General features: G+C 35.4%; 1 protein-coding gene across 3 annotated transcripts in view; it reads left to right on the top strand.

The window, feature by feature from the left end:
* RALGPS2 (Ral GEF with PH domain and SH3 binding motif 2) overlaps nucleotides 1–22,072 on the top strand; it is a 136,003-nt gene that overhangs the window by 106,804 nt on the left and 7,127 nt on the right. For 2 of the 3 annotated variants that reach the window (XM_032463663.1, XM_032463662.1), the window contains 9 exons: nucleotides 540–607; nucleotides 1,930–2,065; nucleotides 2,862–3,013; nucleotides 5,763–5,817; nucleotides 8,250–8,327; nucleotides 9,926–10,031; nucleotides 12,658–12,750; nucleotides 18,228–18,333; nucleotides 20,671–20,762. In XM_032463663.1, coding sequence (XP_032319554.1) covers nucleotides 540–607; nucleotides 1,930–2,065; nucleotides 2,862–3,013; nucleotides 5,763–5,817; nucleotides 8,250–8,327; nucleotides 9,926–10,031; nucleotides 12,658–12,750; nucleotides 18,228–18,333; nucleotides 20,671–20,762 — 886 coding nt within the window. The remainder of the gene's footprint in view (nucleotides 1–539; nucleotides 608–1,929; nucleotides 2,066–2,861; nucleotides 3,014–5,762; nucleotides 5,818–8,249; nucleotides 8,328–9,925; nucleotides 10,032–12,657; nucleotides 12,751–18,227; nucleotides 18,334–20,670; nucleotides 20,763–22,072) is intronic. The other variant, XM_032463664.1, reaches the window with a different exon arrangement.

Here is a 22,072-nt window from a genome sequence, read left to right as displayed (position 1 = left end):
AGTTAGCCACTTAAGCCATTAGGTAGTTTTAACTGAGTTGGTTGGTTTTTTGGATGATTACTTTTAAATAAAGTGTTTTTGAAATTTTCAGTGCTACAGAGGCCATTAACCCATCCAATAAAGATTCTAGATTTTGCATAATATAATCAATAACATATGTGAAAGTTACTGAGTTTAATTGTCGAGTATCAATATAACCTCAAGTTAAATCTAACCTTTTAGTCATTCATCAGATGTCTTTAAATGTGTTGAATTGTTTGGCAACAGTTGCAGTAGTTTAGGGAGATTTTTCTGTTCTTAAATATGACTTTTTAATGTTTTTTTCCCTTGCTGTTGTTTCCTGGGATAACCATAAAATCAGCTTTGTATAAAAGAGAAATGAGATTTAACAACTAAAGAGTCCTCTTGAAGAAAAATATGTAGCTGAGATTATTTTGTAAAAATGTTTTTAGGGTTTTTTTTTGAGGAAGTACGTAATTTTATTATTATTTTATCAAGTGTTAATCATTTTATGTGCTTTGTTTCTTTCTGAAATTCAGGCTTTCATTAAAGATAGAACCAGGGACAAGCACACCTCGTTCTGCTGCTTCCAGGGAAGATTTAGTAGGTTAGTGCAGCTTTCTCTCATTACCGAGTCATAAACCAGATAACCTAATAAGAAAGAATATATTCCAAAGTAAATAACTACTTAGCACATTTTATACTGCACATACAATTTTATTTTTGGTATTAAAATATATGCAGTTTTTATTTTTTTTTGTTTTTTAATTTAAAAGTTGTTAAAGTTTGTCACTGATGTACAAACAAATATGCCAACTAAGCAAGAAAAATAGATACAACCAACAGAAAATAATAAATGTTTGTAAAATGAAAATAAATAAATGCGAATGTCTGCTGTTTACATTAAGAATGCAGCCCTGGGCAGTGAGGGTTGATTACATTAGAAATTTCTGTGGTTGCAGTGGAAAATTCTACTAATTTGAATAATTGTAGAAGTCAATTTTAGTGGCTTAATTTTTTTAATTTTATACTAATGCTGGACCAAGTACTGAAAATATTTAAAAATAGTCATGGTCCCTTAATTTATCTGTTGCATTATAATGGGAATTCATATGTATATCACATAACCAAAAATATAAAATTGAAGATAATTCATTATTTAAGAAATCATCAATAAGTATTTTTTTTAAAAATTCTAAATACAGACCTTTGCTCTAAGTTTTATATATATTATTGTATATTCTACAAATATTTGAGGGCCCACTCAATAAGGTATGAAGGAAGTAAGGGAACAAAACCATAACAATATCTGGGGGAAGAGTATTTCAAGCAGAGGAAAACATTTCAGTGTAAATCTCTTTAAATTCACTTTTCTTTTCATTCTTCAAGTGATATTTTGCAAATTCGTGTACTTCTGAGTTCTTTTTTTTTTTTAATTCCCATGAACTTGAACAGCGTCAGTGTAGATTTAAATTCTAACTTAATGCTCTAACTTGAATGTGCTCCTACACATTCTTTATCCAAGAAGAAGCTAAAACTAAGAGTAAAGAAGTAATGTATAAAATTAAATGAGCACTGAACTAGGACTAACTAGGGAGACCTGAGTGTTTAGTCTAGGTTCCATCTGTGATGTAATATCCTGAGCCCATCTCTTCTAATTCTGCTGCTTCCTTTGTAAATGGGGAAAATATTTATACTGCCTACTTAGTGCAAGTAAAATAGAAATTAATGGATTTTGTATGTTTTGAGCGTTTGTGTTTTAAAACTCAGAAAATAAATATTTCTCATGTTCAATTAAAACAAGTAGCATTAATATTATCTTAAAATTTAAACCACATTTTATATTTCATATCAAAGGATTAAAAATAAAACAATCTTTTCAAACCATTTGAAAGTTTCTCTCTCTCTTTATTTAAATGCAACCCTTAGGTCCTGAAGTAGGAGCATCTCCACAAAGTGGAAGAAAAAGCATGGCAGCCGAAGGAGCCCTGCTACCACAGACACCGCCATCCCCCAGGAACCTGATTCCGCATGGACATAGGAAGTGCCATAGCTTGGGTTATAAGTCAGCATTTCTTAATCTTATCTTTCAAATTTTTATGTATTTTTTCTAGTAGGGTTTATTTTCTATTTATTTCATTAGTTGAACAGAAAATAGTATCCTTGCTTAGGTTTATTTGCATCACAAGTCTTTTTCTGATTCAGTAAAATATTTTGTTTGATAAAGGCATTTATTTCTTCCTTTACCTTAATTTGGAAATGAGCTTTTCCCAACAGTGCCCTCACATTTAGGGGAGATAAATGAACATTACAAAGCATCATCATAAATAAAATCAGTAAAGCAATATACCATTTCCCTCTGAAGTTGTAACTTTTATTCCAAGGTCATCTCATTCCTTAAGTTAACCAAAATAAGTGACCATAAATAAAGCGTATAAAAATTGTTATTTTTATTCCTAAATATAAGGAAAGGGAAACTGATTTTTTGTTTAGCTTTGCAAGATTGTTTTCTCAAAATGGGGCCAAAGGTTCACCTTTGCCATGATTTTCGTGAGGATTTGATAGCTACTTTCCAAAAGTGGATGTGAAAATGATTTTTAATAGACCCAAGACTCAATATAAAATTAAAGCGTCTCTGCTACATAGGTGGATATGGTCTAGCTTCCTAAAAACTTTTCCCTAACCTGGTAGTTTGAGGCTTTCATGGTAAAATTGATGTGTTCATTAGTATGAGAGTTCAGAAGTAAGTTCAGGTAGCAGGTAAAGCTTTTAAATCCTAAATCTTTATACAAGAGTATCTTTTATATCCTGAATTAGTAACATTAATAAAAGATAAGAAAAGTATTTCTCTTTGTTTTCAGTTTCATTCATAAAATGAACACAGCAGAGTTTAAGAGTGCAACGTTCCCGAACGCGGGGCCAAGACACCTGCTAGATGACAGCGTCATGGAGCCCCATGCGCCGTCTCGAGGCCAAGCTGAAAGCTCTACTCTTTCTAGTGGAATCTCAATAGGTGAGAAATACTGGATTCCAACTTACGTAAAATAAGATTTTAAACAAAACTCAGCTGGGGAAGAGCCATGAACCCTACTCCAACAGGAAAAATTTGATAAAACCTAAGAAGCAAAGTAGATATATGACCATATCACTAGTAGGTACTGAGGTTAATAATTCATGATAGTTTGAAAAGAGCTTGATGTTTTTGACTCCAAAAGGGGAGGTGTTCCGGAGTGGTTGGGGGCAGAACATGGGCTGGTTGAATTGGTTACTGCATGCAGGTGGGATGTGGGAATGAGGAAAAGGGCCAATCAGGTATGACTCCCGGTGTTTTGGATTAAGCAGCTGGTTAGATGGTGGTGCTGTTACCAAGGAAGAGAAAGAAGACTAGAAAAGTAGCCATTTGTACACGTTGAGGTATTTGTGAAGGATGACTAGGTTTGGGGAGTTAAGAATTCTGTATTGAGTTGTCAGGTAGGTAATCAAATGTATAAAGCTGAAGCTTAAAATAGGGTAAGTCCAGGTCTGTAGATACAGGTATAGGAATTAGCATATTTACAGTATTGAGATGGATAAGGTCACCTAGGGAGAGAATGTAAATAAATAAGATATTCTAACATTTAGAGGTGTGATTTTTTTTTTAATTTTTTTTGTAATGGTGGGCCATCAAAGGAAACCATGAAGGAGGGACCAGTGAAGTAGGGGGGAAAAACAGTGTGGCATCACAGAAGCCCAGTAGACAAAGTGTCTCCAAAGGGAGGGAAGTTTTGAATGTATCAATCTCAAATGTGCAAAAAGAAGGGTCAACTGAGAATGGGAGTAGATCCGTGGATTTGGCAAGATAAAAGGCATTTGATGCCCTTGACAGGATTTGCTTTATAGACTAGTGTGGGCGAAGCCCTGATTAGAGAAGACTGGAGAATGAAAGGTAAGAAAAGAGAGATGGTTACGAACAAGTCAGAGCAGAAAACCGGGACTGGAAAAGGCTGTGAGATTGAGAGAGGAATTTGTTTGTTTTTACTTCCTAAACTTCTATTCATATTCTGAGCCTTCTAGGTAAGCATTATTTCTTTGGATAGTTAGGAAATCCCCATACGATACTATTTTTATTTTTTAAAAGAAAGAAAGGAGGAAAATGTCATCCTCTGTGATTGTGCCAGGTTCCTCAAGGGCTAAGCCTGTTATTAGTAATACGATCATGCCAATATTGATGAACAGTCAGTAGAAAGAAGTGAAGTTCATTTTCTTGAACATACTGACTTTCTTTAATCCTTGAGTTTCAAACCCTGAAAGTGAAATTGCTTTGGAGCTAGAAAGCTCCATTCAGCAGGTTTTTTTTTCCCAATGTTCCCCTTTTTATAAATGCAAATGATGAAATGATGACAAAATTTACAAACTAGGAGACAAGTTGGTCACATGAAATATCTCTTTATTGATACTGTAAATTGCCTATATGCAAATATCAGCCTGAATCTGAAAAATAATACACAGAATACTTTTGCAAAAGAGAGAGGAAGAACTTTTTTCAAGTTAAAAATGTTATACTTAACAGAATCCAGCATGCCACTTCAAGCAAAAAATAATAATTTTGAAAATTACAGCTCTCAACTCAGTACAAATTATTTGGCTTTTTACTGTCATAAGTATTATAGTGACCATTATTCTCTGTTTGTGGCTGTTACTTTCCATTGATGTTCCTTTGGTTACCAGCCCAACTTGCCCAGCCAAAGGGGGCACATCCACTCGGAGCTTCAGGCTTCTGGAAGAGCTTACATTTCCTACAAATTAGTCATACTAATTATGCTTAAGCTTTCAGTCTTTATCACATAACTCTGCACATCAGAAGATCATCTACAAGACCCACAACAGATTATCTCCAGTTTCTCATCTGAACCACACAACCAGAAAATTTGTTCAGTGGCTGTTACTCAGTTCCTCCAAGGACGGTACATAACCCGTGCCATCCTGAACCCATGGAAGACGTGCTAATCCCTCACATGTGACGGACTCTTAGTAGTATTTGAGTTTGAGCCTCTCACAGAACCCTGGTTATGAAAGTCTGATCGATGATTCAACTTGATACATAAAGGACATATTAATTACCAACTTTATTGAGAGCCAGTATTATCTTTAAAATAACTTTAAATCACCCTAAGCTGTTTTGGACTCCACATTCTTTCCCCTCAAATTAAGCTAATTTAAAACTTTGCTTTAACTGGTATACTGGCCCTCTGAGAGAAACTTTGGCATTGTTATAGCACCTTTTAAAAAAAAAAATGTAAGGATTCCATTCTGTTCTACCTTGCCTCTAAAGGCAAAAATTCAATTTCCTTAAGCTTTTTATCCTTAGGGTAGTAATGGGTTTTAAAAGGAATACAAAGGGAAGTATGCCATGAACCTTTAAGAAATTCATAATTATATAGTTTTTAAATTAAAACCAACCTAATAAGGAAAAAACTCGTGCTTATATACATTCTCTGATGGTAGAAGAATTGTTTACTAGTGTAATGAATTTGAGCCACAATTATACATGCAAAAATGTTTTGTGCTGTGTTGCTATTGTGGATAGTCTTGTCAACTCTATTTGGATATTTTGCAAAATAAATCTAGTGCAGTGATGTTAGAATGAAGAATTGATCTGTGGATGTCTCCCCACAAATAATGTGACTTTCACTTTGTAAGCACAGTTAAAGAATTTATTTCTTAAATATAAAATCCAAATTGTAATTAGGATATTTAAAAAGTAGGATAATTTTTGATTTTAGGTAGCAGTGATGGCTCTGAACTAAGTGAAGAAACCTCATGGCCTGCTTTTGAAAGGTAAGAAAAATTGTCCGTTTAAACTGCTTTGAGTTTGTTTTGTCTCTCTGAAAGTGTATGATATGTGAACTTCAAGGCATAATGTTTATTCTGTATCTCCAAGGGACTGTTTGGGCTTCCTGATGGTGGTAGAAATTAGAAGTTGATATTTAAGTCTGGAATTTAGTCTGATCTAGTAAAGATATGTTTCTTTAGTGACTTGACACATTATTTGAATTTTAGTACATTTTAAATGTAATTTAAAAATAATAATAACCAATCGTAGCTTACCTACTTAAGTCTTTAAAAGTAAAATCATTTTTTTTTAATTATGGTTCATTTAAGTAATTTAAGGCATTTAGTGGAATGGTCAACTTCATTCTCTGCTGCTTTGTCAAAAGCAAAATGACTTAATAAATTTTAAATACACTGTAAGTAAAGCAGCTGGAAGTTTGAACTTAAATTGTCATTGATTTGAAGTTGGCACAAAGCACATGGATTTATACTGAAATAATGTAAGTCGTATTCTGTTCTCTTTCCCTGGATGCTTTAAGCAGTAAAAGCTGTCTTCTGCTTGCAGCCATATCAATCTTCCAAAATACGACGTTCCTAAAAATGTAGTCAAACAGTACAAATAATTGTTATTTAATAAATGTCCATTAGAATTTTTTATTGTCTTTGGCCATTTCATTCTCTGCCATTTTCATACTAAATTACTTGAATCTTGACCAGAATAATTATCCCCTTTTGTATATAAACTAAGCAACCTAAGTTACTAAGTGACAAGATTAGTTTGCATTTTGTCATTTAGATTGAATTTTGAATGTCATGTTAAAATTGATGAAGTTGAAAATATTTAGTTACCTAACTCCCTATCAGTCACTTTTTAATAGAAAACAGTTATACTAACTGTACGTTTGAAATTAAACTACACGTATTTGAATTGGTAAATTTCGTGGTACAATTGGAAAATTAGACCCTTGTTTTTGAAACTTGATAAAGATTTCTCACCATTATGTGCTTAAGATTTTACTTGTAAACCCAAGATTTCAAAGTACTTTTGAGCCTTTCTGCTCTAATTATCAGTGTTCCTAAGTTTTGTCCTCTTTGTTTTGGGGGATTTTTAGCAATCTGTTTTTAGGTATTATTTCTTTGCCAACTTTTTCTTTCAGTCTCTTTATTTGGGCTTGCCTAAAACAGGAAAAACACGAGCGTTGCCCCTGGCATGTTGTCTGTACAAATTGTCTTACTAGTTCTTTCGCTCTAGTAAGAACACAATACCATCAGATGTTGATTATAGAGTGTATTGTTTTTAGATTGAAAATATTGATGAACAAAAGTGTTTCTCATGTCATGAGTTATAAGCGAGTGACTGGAAGGGTGTCGTGTTAAATAATCTGTCCTTATCCCAGCAGGTTACTTACGGAGATGGTATTTAACAGTGTTACCTTCACATCACAAAACAATGTTTTTCTTTTGATAAAATGTTTTGCCTTGCAGACACTTGCAGCCAAAACATCTGTTGTACTTGTGCCAAGTCTAAATCAGCGGCTCTTGGAACATTTTGAGAACAAATTAATGCTGTCCAGCAAGACTCACATGAAATAATAAAAAGTGAATAAAGAACTAGGATTCAAAATGCTGCTTGTGGATAGTGAACTTTGAAAATTGAGAGACCTCAAATACATTGCCACTTAAGTTGCTAAAATAATGCTTTTTGTTTTAAATATCATTTGTCAGCTGGGCTACTGTTGGCTTTTCCTAGACAAAGAACTATCAGTGTTTCTGTGTGTGCGTATTTCCTTTGTTAAGTACTCCCTGCCGTTTTGGATGAATACTGACTCATATCATGTTTATCATTTATTGACTTTATCGTGTATTTATTCTAGTTGATGTAAAAACAAAGTAATGCCTGTATTTATTACTCAGTTCATTTCTTTTAGTAGTTTTCTTGGATTTAATATAAAAGATGGAAAGGAAAATAAGATATTTAGGCCAAATTAATTTTAAGTTTACAGGTAATTTTGCTTTTAGGTGTCTTCACAGGGACAAACAATAAGAACAAATTATTCATGTAAATCCAGGTATCACATTTAAAGTAGAATCCAAGAACTGGAATAGAAATAAAAGGAGTATTTTTCAGGTTTTGGTAGTGTTTGGTTATAAATAGCTCTTTATTTCAGTAGAGTTGCAGAAGTGAGTGATTATATAAAGATATGGTTCAAACTAATAGAACTTTAAGTATTTCTGGAGTCAATAGTAGAAGAATAAAATTTTTTGAAATCAGTGCTTCATGCTTTAAAAAAGACAGAGGAGCAATCACATACTCTCCTTCTGTAGGACTTAGAAAGCTATGTTACACAAAGAAATTACTGTACTGTTCTAGGTTATTGATAATGACTGTGTGAATAAAAGTATTTGTAATACATACAATTTATAATGGAATCCAACAGGAACAGATTATACCATTCTCTCGGCCCGGTGACAAGAGTGGCACGAAATGGCTATCGAAGCCACGTGAAGGCCAGCAGGTACAATTCCCCTGCACTCAGGGGTCACAGAACTCCCCTCTGGTGTTGGTGATCGGCTTACATGGGTGTGGTCTCACATTACTTCTGTTCTTTCTCAACTAATTGGTTTAAAAACTAAACAAAGCGCCCATGTAACTTTCTTTCCAAGATTTAATCTAGAGATAAATTTGAACTGTTCTTTCTGATCCACAGAGCTAATTGCTAGAACTTGCATCTTTATGTCACATTTTAAAAATAATTCCAAATCAGTAGCTTTGCACAGGTCTTTCTAATCTTGCTGATTATTGGGTGAGCAGTACAAAAATGTGCTTATTATTCAAAGGCTGCAGTTGAAGCGTTCACTTTGCTAATAAGTCTACATTCAATTTGTCTTTTATAAGAATTTTTCAGATTAACTGCAGGTTCTGAATTTAGATAAGTCTGTTTTATTAAATAATATTTGTGTGTTTAAACTCATGTTCATTCGGTTTTTCATCTAGCTAAATCTGTTCTGTTTCTGCATTATCTTAGCTACAGAAAAAGATGAGGATGGTAGGTGGACTGGGGGCTGGAGGTTAACTATAGTGGATAATCAACCAAAACATAATACAAGAAGATAGCAAACTTTAGAAGTGGACTTTATGTCAGTTTAATGGTGTCTAGTCTCCTTGTGTGTATACCTCCCTGAATGTAAATAGCTCCACCTTGAAATTTCTAGTGGTTTTTAGGTTTTTAAGTCACTTTGAAGACACCTAAATAATCAAAAAGGGAAAAACTGGCAAACTTCAGGTTTTTTCACTCTTGTAGGAATTCTGCAGCACATGTCAAATCACCAGACAAATGACAGATTTTTTTTTTAATCTGTGTGTATATTTTAATTGACTCATGTAGAAATTGTTCTTGTTTTAAATATACAACCTTAAATGAGTTGGGGAAAGATATTTAAATGTTTGATTATTTTGTGATGGTTTTCTTCAGATACAAGAAAAAGAAATCTTGAGTTTTGGAGTTAATTCCTTTCTTGGACAGCTTTTGGGTTATAATCACTTATTTGCATTGATGACATTTAAGTGTCATTAAATTTTATTGCAGAAAGTCAGTTTTTAAAAATATGTTGTTAATTGCCTCTATTATTTTCACCTATTTTAGAATTAAGCATGGGTGTTCTTTTTCTTTTTTCCTTTTTTGAGCCTCTGCTATTTTTATTTAGAGTTTCATATGCTTAAATACTTTTAACAAATAGAATCCTCATCTCTTCTACCAGGACTTAAGTTTCTAATGGGGAATAAAAGGTTTCAGCAACGATGCAGTATGACATGTTAAGAAGAAAATTAATTCAATCTTTACTAAAGTGAAATGCTGTATTCTTTCTAAATTATACTTGTTCAAATATGTAATAAAATGTGTGTTTTTAACCATCTGCTGCCTTTAATAACCTCCTGATTAACTCTGTGACAGCTTATAAATTTCAGATCAGTAAACCCTCATAATTGTCAGTCTTTCTCATTCTGAATCAAGTAACAATTTTAAAATAAGAATAATTATATTTTATTTAAGTACTTGATACTTACTATAGACAAAAGTGCTTATATATTCTTCTCTTCATTTCGTTGTTATAGTTCTGCAGAATCAGAAGATTTGGCAGTACATTTATATCCAGGAGCTGTCACTATTCAAGGAGTTCTCAGGAGGAAAACTTTGTTAAAAGAAGGCAAAAAGCCTACAGTAAGAATTTATTATATTGTATTTTAATCCACCTCTAAAAATAAGCAAATGTATAGGACCCTAGGAAATATGAAGACAATTGAAATAAAAATACACTCAAAATAATTTAAAGTACACATATGCCTCATAATGTTATTTAAAGTGTTAATATACCTGTCATGTAGATTTCATTTAAGTCGAACAAGGGCTTAAATCAAGATGCTCCTGATACAGTCCTTCTTTTTGATCCCTAATACAGATCTTGCACAAAACCATTTCTTAGAGATACACTTCTTGAAAGTGTATCCTGTTGAGAAGTATTTTAGTAGTAAGTTTAGGAGAAATCGAAAATAGAGTGAGTGACAGCCCTAAAAAATGGAATTCAATTTGTTTTGTCAGTCCTAAGTTTATTTAAATCTCTGTAATGCAGTTTTGTTTTCCTACATAAAATAGGATGCAGATTCTAAATGTCCTCCAACCATAATTATTTATATATATATATATATATATATTTTTTTTTTTTTTTTAAAGCTTAGTGGAACAAAGCTTTTCAGTTATCGCACAGGCGTCTGCTCTTCCCCAACAGCAGCAAGGTAGTTTGATTACTAAAGAAAGGAGTTGTTGTTTTTTTTTTTTTTCTTTTCTCAAACAGTATATTAATTTATCTGATTTGGAGTTAAAACTTTGACATATATCCGCACTTAAAGTTTTTGAAGTTATGAGGGATTCTTAAATTATAAAAATGGTTTACATCTAAGGAATCTGATTTTGCTGCTTATATTACAGTAAACCTCAGGCACAGTCAGTCAAGAATTGACACTAGGCCAGCTAGTGAACTCAGAACGGCTCGTAGGCACTGCCTCCCCTGTTGTGTGCAGATGCTAGAAACAGCTGCAGGCAAGTGCCTGCCTCGGGGAGATTATGTTCTGATGAAGAGAAATAGAAAATAAGCCCTTCCGACAAGGGGATGAGACGGAGAGTGATAGGGTGAGGAGAGATGTCACCGTAGCAGGGCATCTGAGCTGGGATCTGAGTGAGGAAGGTGAGTTAGCCATGTGAGGAGGTCGAGTTCAGGGGACAGAAGGCCTTATGGTGGAAGCATTGAAGGTGGGGGAGGCGGAGGAGATGAAGTCAGAGAAGGGCTGGGGTTCCTTGATGGTGGGTTAGATGTGATGTATGAGAGAAGAGGGGGAGTGAAGGTGACGTCTGGGTTTGGGGCTGAGCTGGGTGAGCGTCAGGGACATTTTCTGAAACAGGGGAAGTTTTTTTGAGAGGGGCCAGCTAAGTCTTGGCCAAGTTCAGTTTGATAGACTTACTAGACACTTAAGTGGAGGTGTCAGTTTGGCTCTTTAAAGACTGCTGTTCAAAAGTTCAGCAGAGAGGTGGTGGCCAGAGAGAGATTTGGGAGTGATTAGCAAACAGATGGTATTTGAAGTGTGAGGCTGGGTAGGATAGATTATCTGTGAAGGAAGCGTAGCCAGGGAAGAAGAGAGGGCTGGGGGTAGAACTCCAGCATTTAAAGGTCAGCTGGCAGAAGAGTGTGGAGGAAAAGTGAGGGCCTTGTTATCACAGAAGCTTAGTAGCTGTGTCAGGTGCTGCGAAGGGGCTGATTATGATAAGAACAGACGCCTTGGTACATGTCGGTGGTCAGTGGCCTTGACCACGGCAGCCCAGATAAAAGCAATTTGAGGAGAAAATGGGCAAAACAGAGGTAGAGGCAGGGTTTAGAGACAGCCTCATGAGAAGCTTTGCTGTGAAAAGGAACGAAGAACCGGATGGTGTCTGACATGTGAGGAGATGGGCAAAAGAGGGATCTGTAAAGGTGAGGGTACTGTTGGTGTAATGGTAGAGGGAGAGAAACTGAGATGCAGTGGAGAGAGGAGTAAATGACAAAAGCAAATTGGACAGAGAGTAGAAATGTAAAGCACGAGGAGAGCTGAGTTCCTCCTTCGGTGAAGGGAGGTTTAACTCTCCTGTTGCAACAGAAAGGATGTGGGTCTCAAACAGGTAGTTAGATGGAATTGGTCTGGGAGGTAGTCCTCACCAGATTTCATCTGTTTTCCTAGGAAGTATGCAGTGGTGTCATTCAGGGGTAGAGTATTAGAATTTTAAAAAGAGAGTGTGAAATAGTTATCTCCAGAGAGAGAGGGTACCCTTGATTGGGTAAAACTGAAGGACTGTGAATTTCCACTTGAGGTCTTTGGTCATCATTTTGTCAGTTGGCACAACGATGTGATTTCTCCAGCAATATTCACCTACTGTGAAATGATACCAAGTCATCCGAAGGTTAGACTTAACTAGGGTTGGGGTCTTATCAGGAGAGAGGGGCAGTGAACGTACTTGGAAGGGAATGGATTTGTGGCCAGACCTCATAGTGTGAGCTAAATGTGAAGAAAGGGGAAGGCGGATCTGGGATGGGTAGGTGGCAGTGATGCTAGATGATAAAAAGTGAATGAATGTACTAGTAGAATATATTAAGCGGACCTGACAAGAATATTTGAGATGAAGATTTCAGCAGTGATGCAACGCTGAGGCCAAGCTCAGATGGTGGCAGTGAAGTGAAGTTAAAGCACTTTGGGCTGAGGAGGCAGAGTGACTGAGGGCTAGTAGCATTTGAGTGGTAGTTTCATGTGTTTGTCCTCTCCAGGTAGCATCTTGGACAAAGTATTGGGCAGCTTTGTGTGGGACACAGCTTTTCTACTATGCTGCCAAGTCTCTAAAGGCTACAGAAAGGAAACATGTAAGTATTCCTGTTCTAAATTGTTAGCATGGGGGACTGCCAAGATGGCAGAGTAGAAGGACGCATGGCTCATCCTCTCCCACGAATACACCAAAAATTACAACTACAGACCCATCAATTCACACAAAACACCTACTGAACCTTGGCAGAAGATCTCTTTGAAATACAAGAAGACGCCTCACAAAAATGAGTAGGAGGGGAGAAAAAGTAAATTGTTAGCGTAGTTTCACAGCCTCTTCATGGTTGTGAAGAAAGTAGTCCTAACAGGATGCAGGGGTTTGTTTGTTTGTTTTTTACATATTCTAGTCCAGAAGTTCTTACGCTCCTTCCTGGTATGAGTACTGTAGTGCAATTATTTTTATTTAGTAAGACCATTCCGAGGAAGGTCTTGGAATAACTTCCATATTTGGAAGTTCCTTTTTTGAATGCTGCTTTTCCATTGCTAATGTGAAAAGTGCACATTACAAGTATCTATTTTGGCGTCCAAGCCCTCCCAACCTGGGTTTTTTGTTCAGAAAATGGTTGAAAACTATTGCCTTGGAGTCTTGGTTCCTAACCTATAAAATGTGAAAAATTAGGACCAACACCTGCAGTTCTTTCCACCTCAGTCACTGATTGATTGACTTTCCCCAGCAGTGAAGAGGACTAGTCGTTACTAAGGTTACTATGGTCTCCTTGTGCTTAAGCCTCGAAATGCTCTTTTCTCCAAATGTAGACCTTCCTGTAAGTCTTCTTTTGCATGCTGTTTTGTTTAAATCTAATCATGAGGAGACATTCAAATCCACATTGTGGGACATTCTACAAGACAATGGCTTGGATTCTTAAGACCAAAATTTGGCAGATGGAGTTGGGTAGGGGGCTCGGAGGACTGATGTAGATTAAGAGAAGCTAAAGGGTCTTAACGCCAAATGCACTGTGTGTACCTTGGTTTAATCTTGGACATAATTTTTTTTAAGCTGTAAAGGTCATAATTGGGACAATCAAATTTTTCATATGGGCTGTATGATTGTGTCTGTTAAACTTCTTAGATATGATACACTGTGGTTATATAGGAATATATCCTTAGGAGATAACATGTTGAAGTAAGTAGGGTTCAGTGTCATGATGTCTGCAATTTATATTTAAATGTTCAGAGAGATCAAGCAAATGCAAAATGTGGGTGATCATTATAGCATTCTTTAAATTTTTCTTACGTTTGAACCTTTTCAAAATTAAAAGCTGGAGGAGGAAAAAAATCACTAATGAATATATATACCTGTTTGTACATGTAAATAAATTCCAGGGGAGGAAATCTGGCAGCCTTACACACTTACATTTTATTACTTCCTTAAGTATGAGGTTTTTGCCTGTGAGGAGCAGAGCAGGCTTGGGAAGAGAGGAGGGGGACTATGGTTTTGTTATGTCTATAATTTTGAATCAAGTTTTAAAATGGAAACATGAACTGTAAAAATATTTTTAATGGAAGCGTATTCATTGTAAAAAGAATTTTGTAGATCTATTTGAACCTATGTCTGCCATAGTAATGAGTGAATACTGTTTGATGAGTTCAGTATTAAAAACCAAGACTGCACCTGAAAAAGAAATCTGTCCCATAAAGACCTTCCACAACTCAGTAAGAATGAAACAGCAGTAGAAAAATGGAATAGGGAGATAAATAGAAGGTGAGATATAAACGGCTAATAAACATAAAGATGGTGAACCTCACTGGTTGTCAAAAATGCAGACCAAAGAAGATGCCCCTTTTTTTGCCGTTAGGCTGAAATTTTAAAGATTACTAATGTAGCATTGGCCATGATGTAGGTAAACATAGTCTTATCATCTGCAGTTGGCAGAAATTTAAATTGGTACTGTTTTTGTGGAGGGCATTCCTAGTCAGTATTTAACTTAATAATAACCAGTGAGATCTTTTTCTGAAAATCTGTCCCGTGGAAATCCTTGAACAAGTGTATGAAGATATCTATAGAAAAATACTCCTGTAATATTTATAATGTCAGAAATCTGCAAACACTCAAAATACTTAGCATTCAGGAAATACTTACTAATAGGTAAAAACCACAAGTCAGAATTTAAATATACCTCCATTAGTAGCTAAAAACAAACAGCAACCAAAAAGTCCTTGGTGTGATGCATAGAGATCCAGAGGGCTACGCCTCAGAGGATGTTGAGTTCTGGGGAGTGGATGAGATTCAGCTGGTGGTAAAGGACATTTGCACTCTGTGAAGGGGCTTATGTTGCTTGAGTTCCCCCTTTTTTTTTTTTTTCTCAATTGAAAAAAAGAAGCAATTGATGCAGAGGTTTTTAGGGTTAGGAAAAGAATATTAGAAAATCGTGCTGTCTACTCTGACATGAACTATAAACTGTCAAATCAGCAGTTCTGTGGTATTGCTAATTTCATTCTTCGTAGTATTAAAACTTCCTAATTCCTGTAGCTTTCATTTTTGTAGTACCCATGTTGTTGTAAATAATATGATGTGTTCATTCTTTAACCCTTTCTTTAAAATTATAAAACATATACATACAGAAGATATGTAGTATACATGTACATTTTAAAGAATAATAAATAAGATGAACGTCTATATAACTCTTCACCCAGCGTAAGAAAACAGAGCAGCATAATGACCAGAACTGTCCCGAGTCTTCCCAGCAGCATCCTCTTCCTTCCTTATCAGCCGTACCCACAGCCCATCACTGTCCTAAATTTCAGCCTCATCATTGCTCTGTTTTTATTTAGAATTTTACCCTGTGTCCCATGTTGTTTCACTTCACCTGAATGGATTCACGTACATAGTTTTAAGCACTCTCTTTTTTGCCCTGATACATTGTTGTTGAGATTCAGCACTGTTGATACCTATGGCTGTCCTGTGTTCCTTTTCACAGTTGAATAGTCTTCCATTTTATGAATCTGCCATAATGTGTTCATCGTTCTCCTGATGGATCTTTGGGTGCTTCCCGGGTTTTTGCTTTATCTAACAAGGCTACTATGAATACTTTTGTGCATTTGTTCTCTAGGTTACATACCTAGGAGTGCAACTGTTCACCCTTCCAACAAAGTGCCAAATTTATTCACACCCTCCCCAGTAGCATAACGAGTCTTCTCATCATTCCACATCCTTACCCACTTGTATTGTCAAGCTTTCTAATTTTGGCTAATCTGCTAAGTATGAAATGTTACCTCATGATTTTAATGTATATACCCCTAATTACTTAATGAGTTTGAAGGTATTTTTCATGTTTATAGGTCACTTATGTTTCTTCTTTAAAATACCTGGATAAATGTTTTCCCTATTGAATGGTGTCTTTTCTTGCTAATTAGGAAAAGTTCTTTATATATTCTGGATACTAATCTATTAGCAGTTATGTGTTACAGATATCTTCTTCCAGTTCGATTTGTTTTTTTCACTCTCTTTGTGGTGTCTTTTAAAGAATAGTTCTTAATTTTAAAGTAATAAAATTTATCTTTTCCTTTATGCTTAATACATTCTGTGTCATGTTTTAAAATTTTTTCTCTAACCTGAGATGATCAGGATATTCTCCTAATAGATTTAAAGTTTTGCAGTTTGCTTTAAAATCGTTGATCCACCTGGAGTCAGACAGGTGTGTGTGAGAGATGTGGTATGAGTAGGCATTCATTTGGATTCTCCTGCATGGATGATTAATTTTCCCAGCACCATTTATTCATTCTTCCTTCTTCCTTCACCAGTCTGCAGAGCCCACTCTTGTTGTATGAGTTTGCATCTATAGGCATAGATTGCTTTCTAGACTTCCGTTGCCCCCTCAGTCTGTCCTTGTCCCAGTAGCTCATGGTCTCAATTACTGTAGATTTACAAGTCTTGATGGTAGCAGGGCAAGTCCTGCCTAATTCTTCTTCAGGAGTGTCTTGGCTATTTCTGGTCCTTTGCTCTTACATATAAATTTTAGAGTCAGCTTCTCAAGTTCCACATAAAACCTTACTGGAATTTTTATTGAAATGACACCGAATCTGTAGATCATTGTAGGGAGAACTGACATCTTTACAACACTGAACCCTTTTCCTCATCTCATGGTATTTCTCTTTGATTTAGTTCTTCTTGAATGTCTTTAAACTGTTACACTTTCCTGTATGTCTTCTGTTAACATATATTCCTAGGTACCTTTCTTATAAGTGACTTTTAGATTTCTAATGTATAAACTTGCAGTTGACTCTTACATTGATCATCCTTGCTAATCTTTCTTATTGACTGGTGGATTTTCTGTGTAGAGAATATCCTCTGTAAGTAACGGCAGTTTTATTTCTTCCTCACCTTTATACCTTTTATTTCTTTTTTGTTGTCCTGTTGGGCTGCCTACGTCCTCCAATGCAGTGTCCGGTGGAAGTAGCCGTGATGGGCATCCTTGTCATGAAACTGATTTGGAAATGTTTTTTGCATTTTACCCCTAAGTAGGTGTTGCAGCGTGTTGGTTTGGTTTTTGTTTTCTTTTTTCCCGCTTTGTCTGTTCAGGTTTTGTATGGCATTTTTTGTTGTTCGTTTGATAGACACTCTTTTTGAATTGGGAAATTCCCTTCCATTCCTAGTCTAACACAAATATGCATTATATTTTAGCAAATGCTTTCATTTTACATCAACTGGGTTGGTCAAATTTTTTTTTAATCTGCTAATATGGTGATTTACTCTAATAATTTTTCTAAAGTTGAAGCTTGCTTTCTTGAAATAAACCCAGCTTAGTTGATTAGTTGATTTCATTAACCAGCCTCATATTCCTAGGGTAAATCCAGTTTGGTCATCACTTACCAGTTTTTTTATACACTGCTACGTTCAGTTTGCCAATATTTTATTTTATATTTTTTCATTTATGTTCATGAGTACAATTAACCTAAATTTCCTGTTGTTCTATAAAGCCCTTTTTTATTACTAAAATATAACTTTATTTAAAAAAGAATAACTAGAAAAGTAACAAGTATGCTAAGAACCTTTTTTGAGAAATACAAGTAAGAATATATTCCTAAGAATTGTGATGACACTGCTGATTTATTAAATTATCAGTTTTATCAGTTTAAGGTAACACCCCTATTACATTATCCACCCTAAATGTATACAATGTTATATGTCAGTTATATTCAGTAAAGCTGGGAGGAGGGAGGATAACACCTCTATTAAAATGCAAATGTGTTTCTGTAAGGAAGGGATGAGGTGTAGCACGGTAACAGAAAAAATAACATAGACAAACTTACCATATCCACTAACAGATCATGGTCTTCGGGAATGGACATTAGGACAGTTAGCTTTTGATGAGGAGTGGAAGCTGATAAAGACACGGGAAGTTGGAGACTATCTAAAGAGAGCATGCCTAGATGGAATTTAGTAGTAAAAGGCCCCGAGCAGACCTGACCAGCAAGAAATCTCGTCTCTCACTAGGAGAAACTGAAAATATGCTAACACTTAATTTTTACTTAGGATGAGCCATTAATTTTGTGTTTCCATGATCTTTTTATCTCTCAGTTCAAATCAACATCAAATAAGAACGTATCTGTAGTAGGATGGATGGTGATGATGGCTGATGACCCGGAACATCCAGATCTCTTCTTGTTGACTGACTCTGAGAAAGGTGAGTCATTAAAGTAACTAGGGTTTTGAAGGCAGTGCATATACACAGCTTTGGGTAAGCCAAAGTTCAGTTTAACTGGAATGCTTGACTGCAGGGCATTGTTTGTGTAGTTTTATCTCTTGGGAACTATTTCTATCACATCATATATAGTAATGACAGCAATATTTTTAGATATCAATATCTGTTAGTTGCTTATTAAATATATTTCTTTGCTATGTGGTCATAAGCTTGAAATTGAAAACCCAGATTATCCCTAGAGAGCTACTAACCAGGAGGGGAAGGAGGGAATTTGAGAATCTGTAGACCACTGTTACTTTTAAAATCTCAGATTTCCCATATATGCAGTACCTCTTCATTTATACCCTGAAGTAAATTGTTACACTTAAGTTCTGAATGTGGCAGAAATTTTCCTTTAAGTGATTTTTTATTCCATTACTTTTAATTAAATGAATTGGTTATTAGACTCAAATTGCTCATTTTCCAAATAAGTATAATTTTAATACTTTGCTTACAGTATATAGAGACATTTATGAATGAAATTATTTCTGTTGGCCATAGGAGTTTCAAAGTGGATGAGAGAAGTTGGAGGGTGGGCTGTGTAGATCAGATCATACCTCCTGACCCAGCTTGTGCCTGTAGTTGAGACCACCTCAGTGGTCATCAGAACAGATCCCTACGTGATTGCAGGTCTTCCTTCATGACATATGCCAGCTATTGATAAGCACCTCAGAGGAAGCCAGAGAGGAGATTCTTTTGCATCTGCCCAGAATCTTCACTTGAGCAACTCACTACTGAAATGATATTATATTACCATCTATTGACTGCAGAATTATACTTTGACCTCTGTTTATTTAGAATGTATTTTATATCAATATTCTGCTTTTAGGATATTGTGATATTTTAAGTAAAAACTTAAGTAAGCAAATATCCAGAAAAAAGTTAGTACAGAAAAAATGTAGCAAAATGTTATGTTTTGAGATGAAATAGATTGATTTACAGAGTAAGAACTTCCTACTCAATGTTCTGAATTCAAAACCCTAGCATCCACCTTGCCAATCCCAAAGGCATTCACTGTTTATAAAAGTACATTTTAAAAGGAGATTATTTTCATGGGGCTTAGTTAACAAATTCTTTGTTTCCTTCGATTCCTTAGTGTGCTTGATAGAACTATTTCAGAGTAGCCAAGGATTTTATGAAGTCTAGATGGACAGTCTTCTCCAGGGAGGGAGAGAGTGGATGAATGGCAGCTGTGGCCAGCTCGCCAGAAATGCCTGCTGTCTGGATTGGTCTGATGTTTGCCTCTGGGCTCAACAAGCAAAACAGTGTTATTTGAATAATTAAAAATTTGGTGAAGAAGAGTGTTGCTTCTGAAAGTGAAAAGTCTTTGATTGTTAAAATCTCAAAGAGCTGTATAATGCCTACATATGGATCAGACTCTTGAGCCATTGAATGTGGTCAGAAAGGAAGGTGGAGAATTCAGTAAGAACTGGGAAATAAAGAGAACTCAGGTCAGTGAGAAAAGGGAACTAAGCTCAACTTAGGGCAACCTGTTCTGCATGAGTCCTTTCTTCTTTTCTCAGCTTATTACCGTGATACGTGTAAGCATATAAAAGACCCTTATTATGTGTCAGTTTTGAATTAGAGTCAGCATGAGGTCTAAATACATACAGCACAAATGAATTTCTAATTTTCAAAAACAGAAAAAGGTGCCTCCTTAGATTTTCACATAAGCCCTCACTAGACCTGGACACTTCTGTAATAATTTTGACAAATGTAACTAAAAACTAAAAGCATAGGTTATATTGATGTTAGCTGATTAATTCTTTATCACATTAAATAGCTCATGTTTAAGTGTTAACCGTGTTAAAGCATTTTAGCCTATAAAAACTTAATATAGATCATCTAAGTCGTGTTGAGAACTGATAATTTGCACTTCTCCACACAGAGAAATTTAGAGAAGCCAGATGGTTATTTTATTTAGATATACTTTAAAGAGCATTTAAGGAGTCAAATAAAATACTTCTCTTCCCATTCATAAACAGCAAAACAATGACTTTCTGAATAACTGGTAGCATGTGAACGTAGCATAGAGAACTCTTCTTTTGTATTGGAAAAATCAGGTGTTAGAGAAGTCGAATTCTGAAGCTGAGAACGCTCATCGATTTTTTGTTTGTTTTGGTGGGGGGAGTGATTAGGTTGGTTTGTTTGTTTATGTTGATGGAGGTACTGGGCATTGAACCCAGGACCTTGTGCATGCTAAACATGCACTCTACCACTTGAGCTATGCCCTCCCTCACTCATCAATTTTTGTTTCCCCCTTGTTTTTGATGATTTTAGGAAATTCATACAAGTTTCAAGCTGGCAATAGGATGAATGCAATGCTGTGGTTTAAGCATTTGAGTGCAGCCTGCCAAAGTAACAAACAACAGGTAAGCATTTTTCCTAATCCTCAGAATAGTCCGTAAATTGGGAATATATTTAAGAGTTCCAAAGAGAAATAAGTAGGCTAATTTTCTGAATGAAGTAGAAAAACAGTATTGTTTATATTCTTTTTCTTGTTGGCCAGAGTCAACAAGACTTGAAGTCCACGTTTTTGTGAGGGAGATGGACAATAAACAAATAAACAAATAACAGAATTTCAAATAGGGAAAACTATATGTAGATAGGACACCAAAAGCACAAGTACCAAAAGGAAAAAAATCAATAAATTGGATTTCATCAAAAAAAAAAAACTATGTGAAGGAAACAAAATAGAATTACGTGATGTAGAGTGATGGGAGTAGGGACAACTTTAAGTGAGGAAGAAAATTCCTCGAAGAGATGACAGTGTCATGGATGACAAGAAGAAACGGCCATGTGAGGATAAGGGGGAACAGAGTTCTGGTGGAGGGAACAGAAAGTGCAGACACCCTAAAGGTGGAACGAGCTTGCGGTGCTCAAAATAAGGGCATGTGGACCATGTGGGTACAATGCAGTGAGAGGCAAGGGAGTGTAGCTCTAAAGGGGTAAAACTGAGATGGTACTTTAACAACAATTCTGATGCATCTTTATTTGTTCTGTTGACAATTTTATGTGGGTTCCTATGGTTGCAGTGAAAACCAAGACCACTTGGGGTTTTTTGTTTGTTTTTATTTTCTGAAACAAAGATGGTCTAACTCAAAGACTTTCAGCTGCAAAGGGGAATGAATCCATAAGGCTGTTTTCCCCAAACACTGTTGCAGATTTAAACTTGAACCATGAATTGGTAGGACAGATATGAAATAAACATAACTGCAGTTATAGAAGTTTCTAGATATTTTTAGGCCAGTTTTTAGTTGAATATATTTGAAAATTTTATTGCCTTAAGGTACTGAAATACAGAAGTATACAGTAAGTGATATCAGTAGCTAATTTTTGATGATATACTATGAAAGTTTATAAAGCTTTTAAACATATTTTTCACCCTCTGCTATCAGGACCTAAGTTATTGCCTTTTTTTTTTTTTTTAAATCAAAAAGAAGAAACTAGGGGTCAGAGATACTAAATGACCTACACAGGATCAAATAAACAAAAAATGGTGGACCCGAGACACAAACTCTGTCTTCCTCCTAAAGATCCATTCTTCGTAAATATTGTTGGAATGGGCCTTGTTCTCTGATAATTTTTATTTCAAATATATATGAAAGACTAATAGCAATACTTGGTACCATTTTTAGCAACATCCCTTAAGGACATGAAATACTATAGAGTAATAGTTACT

This window comes from Camelus ferus, chromosome 21 (assembly GCF_009834535.1).
Source record: "Camelus ferus isolate YT-003-E chromosome 21, BCGSAC_Cfer_1.0, whole genome shotgun sequence".
NCBI lineage: Eukaryota > Metazoa > Chordata > Mammalia > Artiodactyla > Camelidae > Camelus > Camelus ferus.
Note: the sequence above shows the minus strand (reverse complement) of the source record. Positions and strands in the feature narration are given on the sequence as shown.